General features: G+C 39.1%; 1 protein-coding gene across 1 annotated transcript in view; it reads left to right on the top strand.

Annotated features, from left to right (window-relative positions):
• Positions 1-273: 273 nt before the first annotated feature.
• Positions 274-9,414, top strand: part of C8a (complement C8 alpha chain) — a 55,343-nt gene continuing 46,202 nt past the window's right edge. The window contains exon 1 of the mRNA XM_051188289.1: positions 274-436. Within this exon, the coding sequence (XP_051044246.1) occupies positions 360-436 (77 nt within the window). The 5' untranslated portion in view covers positions 274-359. The remainder of the gene's footprint in view (positions 437-9,414) is intronic.

Raw genomic sequence — 9,414 nt, 5'->3', positions numbered from 1 at the left:
GCTTGCATCTGAGCCAAGGCACTAGATGAGCCTTGAACCTTGCTGCTGTCTTGAACAACACCCTTATCTGACCTTAGAAACTCCAAGAGCCACTGGAAAGCCCTGGCTTTCCAGGCTAACTGGATAGTTAGTTAACTATCACCTTTCCCTAGCCACGTGGGTATTTTCCAAAAAGGGCTAAAGGGCTTGGGGCCATTTTGATGGTGTTTAGCTAATCAATACCTTGGTTACTAGTTAATCATATTGAATGGGAACTGAGGAACTTCTGACCATTTAAATATATGACAGATGTTCGGAGTTCCAGCCTGACGATATCTACAACTTCTAAAGTAGATGCTAGTTGGTGACTTCTGGATGACATGCTTGCCGTTGCTTTCTTTAGCTTGTCCTTGATGGTATGGCACCCTGGGGTAACTGCACAAGAGAAGGTGAACAAGTAAGTGGGCTTCAGGTCTTTCCAAACCTGGGATCCTCTGCTTGGGGACTAAGACACTGTGATATTGGCAGTGGACTGGGTTGGCATGGAATATAACCACTTCTCATGCTATTGTTAATCCAGTAAAGGAGTTAGAACAGGGAACAAGCCAGTTAGTAGTAATCTGATCAGGCCAGCTATGAATTAACGCTTTAGTACTCAGCGGTGAGGTAATCTAGACCAAGTCATTCAATTTCTCTGATTCTCAATTTTGCATCTGTAGACTGATACTCATATTATCTCTTTTGTAACAGTTAATGTGGATGCAATAAAGTCCAGATTTAAAATTTCCTCTGCATACAGTTGGCATTTAATAAGTAGCATTTCTCCTCAGGCAGTTCATTATCTATAAAAGAAAATAGCAAAAGTCCATCCCACCTTACACTGGTTAGCAGGATATACTTAGATAATATATGCAAATATTTTTATGGTGGAAAACAAGACACTTTAGAGAGACATAGCCATGTCATTCCAAATCTTTGTTCTGAAGTGATAGCAGAGGTAATATTTTCCCACGTCTGTGGCATTTTGCCTATTCTATTTTCCTGAGACTTCCAACATGTCTTCATTTGTTTATATCTCTCCATTGAATATTTTGTGGTTCTTAAGTAGCACCTTAATCTCACTTTTGGGATAGTTCTTAAGCACTCTTTCTCTCTCAAACATTGGAGGTTTTAAAAACAGAATTACTTTATTCAAATTCCTAGTAGTTTACTCAATTTTAAATCAGTATTGTTTAAATGTTAGAGTAAGAGTAATTCCCTTTAAGAAACAGTTCAGAAGGGTGGGGGAATGTGTTTTACAAGCACTGTATTTAAAACAAATACACTCTTGAAACATCATAAAATTCATCACTAATAATTAGAAGACACAGGCACGAGGTCGATGGTGAAGGAAATCTCAGTTGAGATACTTTCAATTATAAAAGCTTATCACTGTAATCCTTTCTGAAAATGAACAGAGTCTTGATGTTTGATGAACTTATCAAACAAGACAGATCAGTGAAGAGGCAAAATTCAAGACAAGGCAGAAGAGATCCAATTCACCACTTCACAAAGTGCTGAGGGAGAAATGATGGTGCTCTTGTGTTCACTGCCTGCACTTCTGATGTTGGTTTTGAAAATAGAAAGTTACATGACAAAATCTTTCCCCTGGGTTCAAATCCCAGTGCTGGCATTTGCTATGAATAGTTGTTTGATCTTGAACAAATTACATAACTGTTCAGGGCTTCATTTTACTCACTTGTAAAATGGGAAGAAAATAAGAGCAGGGATTAAATGCTTGGTAGTACCTAGAACAATGGAACAATGCCTCCTACTTAGTGAGTATTCACTAAGAGCTGCTCCCAGTGATAGTGACTGAATGATTGTGATTGTTGGTTTTGTCATTTGTTTGGATGGTTGACAGCAATCAGAAAGAAGTTTATAATGTGCCAATTGGCACGGGTCTTCCAGATTTATCCAAATCAATTAGAGACTTCAACTTTTTGTTGGGTTTTTAGCAGGAACATTTGTTGTTTTCCCCTAAGTAAAATTCCACAAGAGCCCTAACATGGAAGGTAGGTGTGTGTGTGTGTTTGTGTGTGTGTGTGTGTGTGTGTGTGTGTGTGTGTGTGTTTAATGGTGCACATTTACTCATGCTTAACATTGGCTTATTATTCTATCTTGAGAGAAACAGGGCTTGTAAAAGTATAAAATCTTAAAGCTATGGAAGGGAGCTACAATTAGCAGCAGACTCAGTGACTCTCTACATGTTTTATACAAGCAAGATGTGTTTTGCTTGTGTAAGTTATAAAACATATTTAAATTTTGAAATCCTTTCAATTTATTGAGATTTCTTTAATAGCTAAGAATGTAGCATTAGTTGTTATTCCATGTTGTTCAGTATATATACTTATAAATAAATCAAGTCAAGCTGGGCAACCTATGGCTTAAATTTTCATCTTTGTTCTATCATTGAGAGGGGACAGTATTTGTAAGGAGTAGGGTTTTTCCTCCGCCACTGGTCTGGTCCCGCCACTGTGCCAGCCCCAAATAACACACAGAGACTCTGTATTTGATATAATGCTGTTGGCCAGGTACTAGTTTCTTATTGGCTAGCTCTGTCTTAATTATTAACCCATTTCTGTTGATCTATGTATTTTCACTTAGTCTCCTTACCGGAGAGTGGGTCAGGCGTCTGGTCTCCCCATCTTGACTCCTTCTTACTACTTCCTCTTTCCTCCTTGTCTCCTAGTCCCTCCTATCTTCTTTTTCTATTGGCCAACAGTACTTTATTCATTAACCAGTATGAGAAACATATATACAGAATGGCATCTCCCATCAAGTATTCAATTATTCTTGTGGGTTTCCTATCTATTTCAGTTCTGTTAGCAATGCAGTGTATCTTTTGAAGCTATATTATTAAACACACACACACACACACACACATGAGAGAGAGAGAGAGAGAGAGAGAGAGAGAATTAAATTGGATTAATTACTTTTTAGAATCACTGTGACAAAATGTCTGAGGAGACAATGACAACTCAAGGGAAGAATATTGCATTTTGCTCAAAAAATTCAGAGGGTTCAATACATCACAGCAGGGAAGTATGATGGAGGAGAGTGGACTGGTTCATTCCACAGCAGAGAAGAGCAGACAAAGGGGAATTTCTGCTCTTGGCTGGCATCTTTCTTTCATACCATTGAGTCTGTCAGGGCCCTCAGCCCATAGGATGATTCCACACATTCAGTGTAGGTCTTTTCTCTTCCATTGTGTTTTCCTGGGAAGGTCTTTATAGATTCACCCAGAGGGTGAACTTTTGTAATCTCCTCTGTGATCCTGAACCCAGGAAAATAGACAATGAAGATGAGCCAGCACACAGGACTGTCTTGATGATCAGTCATTTCATCACTAAGAAATGCTTTCATTATCTTGGATGATTATTTTTAATTTGCAGTGTATTTTGTTTAATAGCAATGTAGTCATTCTTGTTTGCTTACTGCTTGTGTTTTTGTGGCTCAAATGGTTATCTAATGTTTTGTTTTACTATATATAACCACATTTTAAAAATGTATTATCATGTAGACATAGTCTATGATCTCTGTCTTTTAAAAAGACTTAGTTGATTATCTATTATTAGTATCATCATTATCATCACTTTTCTAGTTTGGTGGTGCTGGGTATTGAACTTGGGGCATTAGATATACAAGTCAGGCTTTTTCTAACTGAGCTACCACTCCAGACTTAATCTCTGCTTTTTAGTCACAGTAATTATAGCATTTACATTGAATGTAATTATTGGTACAGGGTGTCTTTGAGTTCATCTTAGTATTTCCTATTTGCCCTATGTCTTTCCATATTTCTCCCTTTCTGAGATCATCTATTAAATTTAGTATCTTAAAATTTTAAATGGATAGAATAACTATTCTACTTAATTTTGTTATTCTATATTCCATATTACCACAGACTATGTTCAAATGATATTATATCACTTGTTATTGTTATTTCATTTGTATAACTTCCTTTGACATTTATTACAGTGCATTTTTGTCTATAAATTCTTCTGTTCTTGTTCTGAAAATAGTGACATTACACAAGACTTAGCATCTAGTTTAACTAACTCATATTACAGGGGAAAACTGAGTGCCAGTGGGAGGGGAGAAAGATTTTGGTAGCAAGATTTCTCCTCTGGCATTTCATGAACATTGAATTTAATCATCACTGCATCTGTCTTGAGTTGCTTTTTTATAATTCTTTGAACTGAAAATCAGGGAAGAACGGAGCAATTTGGTGCATTCCACTGAGATGTTTGGTGGCACAGGCAGTCTTCCAGCCTCTGGACCAGCATTATCACAGGAACCATTACCAGTCCCTCATACCAGGAAAACAAAACAAATGAGGTCCTGCTTTAAGTCATGGGATTAATTTGGAGTTAAGATAACTCAAAGATTTTCACCCTATAATTTCTACTGATAAAAACCAGAATTCATTAGGGAGACTGAAGAAATGTAAATAAGACCTCAATCCTAGAGGAAACATAAACACCACCTAAGCATCCAGTGGAATCCTCACTCCTTTAATAACCGCCATATGTAGTAGATGTCAAGGAAATGTCAATCACCTTCTTCCTTTTTATTTTATTACCTTTATGGGCATCATAGTGTGTTTGCCCAAGTGCCTTGGCCAGAGCCATGTGAATGTTCTCAGCAGTCATCAAGATGACTGGAATTCATATGCACATAGGCAACATGGTCTTCTAATTAACATACACAATTGGGTGGCTGTGACTCAATGTGAGTCAGAGTAATATAGAGATTGATATTCAGAGTAACTAACTATAAGCCATGTATCAAATGGCACTGGGTATGAATTATGCAGGAAAGCCTGGTACAGGTACACTCTTGGAACTAAAAGTATGTGAGGAACGCTATGCGGATTGCAGACACTTGTTTTTTTGGTATCATTCATTTGTTGTTCATTTAATAAGTAAATACTCTAGATATAGTAGTCACTATTAGGAAAATAAGCTAATGATAGCCTGATCCTAATGTAATTTTCAGGCTGTGGTGGCTTTTATGAGAATGGCTCCCATAGGCTCATGTACTTGAATACTCGGTCCCGATTCTTAGAGAAGCTCAAAGTACTGGTAATTGAGTAAGAGAGCAAGTAGAGGTTGTATGGAGGGGGTCAGGGAGAGGGAGCCTCCAGAGGAAGTCACGGCCAATGCAGAGAGAGTCAGATAAAGTTGAAGAACTCTTCAGTGGGCTTAGCAATGAGTAGGGTGCTGAAGATGGAACACTTCAAAGCCAAGTTTAAAATACCTTCATCTCATGATATAATCCCTATGTAATTGAATGGATTAGCTCAAGATTATATCATCAGCGACAACCAGCTTTGATTGTAAGCTGAGCCTGTGTATTAGGATGCCCCCTTGTAATAACCAGACAGGTTTTCTGACCTACTGACTTAGGATCAGTAAGTAGCTAATTAATCATTTTGTTTTCTAAGTTGCTGAGGTGATCACATTCTGGGGTCAAGCATTTTACTCTCAGGTTGCATAGACAACTAGATTTTAAACCCTTTGTTTAGCATGCCAAGCTGAGTTAGGAAGTAGGTAAGGGCTGGAGAGATGTTTCAGTAAGTGAGAGACCTTGAATTAATAAATGAGGTATAGAGCAATTCAGGAAGACATCTACTACGGATCTCTGACCTACATGCTAATTCATACATATCAAATACATACACACACACACACACACACACACACACACACACACACACGGTATCTCAGTGGTCCACAGCCCTGTACAGTGTACATTTCTGATGAAGATGGAGAGGTTTGTGCATGACTAATTTGAAAGTATTAGGAGTAGAAATGGCATGTGTCCTAGGCTGCTGCTCAAGGTCTCATACGTGATCTCACTGCACATTCAGAAGTTTTCCAAGCTGTTATCTCTGTTAGCTATGAGTGGCAGAAACTGGTTCAGATGTGCTGCGGATGGACTCTGAACTCCTATTATCTCAGGGTTTCTTCAACTGTGTTCAGTAGTCTTACAGATGTTGTGTGAAAAAATGGTTTGAGTTTAAAATAAGTAGGGAAATAATGGAGTGAGCAAAATAAGATGCAGAGCCCCTGACACTATCAGGCACTTAAAAAAAAATGTACATCAGGCACTTTAAAAAAAATGTACATGGATGGATGGCACATTCAGATCAATTTGACTGTGGAACTTGTCTCTTGCCTGCCACCTGGATGCACGGTATGAAAACTGCTGCACTAGAGATCAAACTTTGAAGAAATGTGCAGCAACACTACAGGAGATGATGGGAGATGTCATTCTGTATATGTTTCTCATACTGGTTAATGAATAAAGCACTGTTGGCCAATAGGAAAGGAAGATAGGAGGGACTAGGAGACAAGGAGGAAATAGGAAGTAGGAAGGAGGGGTCAACATGAAGAGTCTGCAGAGACTAGAATCACCAGCCGCCTCTCCTGGTAAGACCACGTGGAAATACGTAGAAATGGGTTAATAATTAACACAGAGCTAGCCGATAAGAAACTAGTAACTGGCCAACAGAATTATATCATATACAGAGTCTCTGTGTGTTAATTGGGGCTGGTGCAGTGGAGGGACCAGACCAGGCAGCGGACGGAAAAACCATACTCATTACAGATGGCACCCAACGTGGTCTAAAGAAAAGATTTGGGCTTAATACAAAACTATATACAAAACAGTGAATAACAAGTGTGCTCTAAGAAAAGGAAAATTGAGAACAAAATGACCTACATATCTATGCCTAAGGTGAAGGCATAACAGAGTTTACAATAGAGTTGTCCTAAGCTGGAAAATATAAGTCTAGTACCTAATATATCTAACTAGGAAGAGAGAATAATAGTTGTGATAGTATCATCTCAATAGGTGAAGAAAATAAAGTCCTACAAAGTAACTTGCTAATAATATCAAGCAAGTTAGATGTAAACTCCTGGCTAGACTCACATGCTCCCAGGTCTGGTATTCCAGATTAATTTTCTTACTGATTGAGTAGGTTCTTGCTAGCTGGGAGATACTTTCAAATTATTTGCCATAATTTCAGAGGCCACAGAATTATTAATACCTACTTAAGTATCACTGATTACTTTGCACTGCTGTAGTCAAATATTTGTGTCTGAGCCCTTAGTGAAGAGGCCTATTTCACTCATAGTTCTGGAGGCTTAAGTGCACACATAGCATTTCTTGGCTATGGTGATGGCCTTTGGCTCAGTCACAGCATGGCAGATGGCTTCATGGTAGAAACATATTGTAGAAGGGAACATGTAGTGAAGCAGGAAGCAAGAGGCTGGAGAATGGATGGCTAGGCTGCTCCTTGTATAGCAACCCACTTTCACAGGACCAACCACTGAGAGAACTACATTAAATCCTACATATAATACTTTATGGTAGATCCTACCTCATTTAGATGCCATCATCTCAACACTGTATTGCTGGAGACTCAGCCTCCACTATAGGAAAACATTGAAATGTAAACCAACCAAACCACAAGCATTACATCATTTAAGAATGGATGCAACTCCCTGGGAAAGTTATTTGGCAATGTGTGTACTAAAATCACCCACTCCATCCTACAGAAAAAAAACTTGGGGCTCAAATATCTATTTATTATGGAATAGTGAAGCAATACACAGTAATCATAAATAGTTTATATCTCTTCTGTATTAAGTGGGAAAAAATCAAGATATACAACATGATACTTAGTATGCCCTCAACTACATTATGGAAACAGAATGGAAGGAAATAAAATAAAATATTAATGATGGTAAGATCTGAGATAATTTTTTTATAATCATTGCTATACTTTCTTTAATGTGAATGCATTACTTGTATAATCATCAAAAAATGAACTACATTTAAAAATTCATTAAAATGATGAGAGAATATTGGTCATGTTGGCTGGAGGTGATTTAATGGCAGTTCTGGTGTCTGGCCTCTGAGATAGTATCACCGTGTGCCTCTGTCTAGACATCATGTCATGAGCTTAGGAAGCTCTTGTAGTGTAGCATTGCTGTCTGGGTTTCTGCTTTCAGCTGCCGGACTTTGCTGTTTGTTTCTCTCTATTGTGACATCACAGCACAGGCTGTGGTCTTACAATGACATTATCATGACAGTTCTATAGTGAAGTGCAGGGCTAATGTAAGCCTCCTTCAATCCCCAAATCTTTGGATTGTAAATTCTCTCCATGTTTCTCCAAAACATTTTTTATTATTATTTTAGGATAGCATATCAGAAAAAAGGCTTGTGGCTCAAACTTTGAGCTCTCGGCATTTCTAGATGTCAAGATTATTTAATTTAGTTCTAACTAGGAATAGGGTTCAAACAAATCTCTTAAAAATGTCACTACTTCCCAGAAATTGGCTTTATATTAACTGCCCTCTCTTCCCTGCCCCATATTCCTCTCCCGCCCTTCTCCCCTCCCTCCCCTTTCTTCTCCTTTCTTCTCTTTTGCCTTTTGTCCATTTAAGGACTTTCTGAATATCTTCCATGGGTCTATTGGGTCTACTCATGACAGATGATGGGATTCATTAGCAATAGAGACAGGTCCTGAATTCCAAGAGTCTAGACTCTGGTGGAGAGAGGAGTTTTTAACCAATATTGCAAGCATGCTAATTCAATGTTGAGGAGAATGAGCTTTGAGAATGCTAGAGAGCTGAGGGCTGAGAGGGGCTCAGCAATACCTACACACCTCCTTGTTCCCTAGTTCAGAATTCTATGCTCTGATATAAGCTGAGTTCAAAAACCAGCTGAGCCTCACATTTGCCAACATCCCTTGAAAGGGAAGGAGTGTGCATATAAATTCAATTGAAGTCTTGTATTTTTGGTTGCAAACCTAGCTTTGGTGGCAGAGCAATCTCTCCAGCCCAAGCCACTTCTCCCAGTGGTGGAACCAAACACCAACCCATCCACAAAATCTGTGACCCACAAACTGCTCTGCCAGTAAGACATACTCAGGCATTGGTGGCTCAGAGCTTGTGGGAGTGCCCAACCAATGACTTCTCTAACTTGAAGCCCACACCACAAGAGGGAGCTCAGGCCCAGCACTGCCTAGATGGCCAGGATCCTGAAACTGGATGGCTCAGGGACCTAGGGTAGAGCCAACCATGACTAACTGCCCCACTCCCAAAGAAGTCAATGAAGAGATCCCTAATGATATTCTGCTATATTTATAGATTGATGCCTAGCCCAATTGTCATCAGAGAGGCTTCTTCTAGTAGCTGATGGGAACAGATACAGGGACTTACAGTCAAACATCAGATGGAGCTTGGGGACTTTGTAGGAGTGTAGGAGCCAGAGTGGTGGAGGACAACAGATCAAGGCCTACAGAATCAACTAAGCAGGGCTCATAGGAGCTCACAGAGATTGAAGAAGCAACTACAGAGCCTGCCTGGGTCTGCACTAGGCCAT

The sequence above is a fragment of the Phodopus roborovskii genome, unplaced genomic scaffold (genome assembly GCF_943737965.1).
Source record: "Phodopus roborovskii unplaced genomic scaffold, PHOROB, whole genome shotgun sequence".
NCBI classification, from domain to species: domain Eukaryota; kingdom Metazoa; phylum Chordata; class Mammalia; order Rodentia; family Cricetidae; genus Phodopus; species Phodopus roborovskii.
The sequence above is the reverse complement of the archived record's forward strand: the minus strand, read 5'-3'. Positions and strand labels throughout refer to the sequence as shown.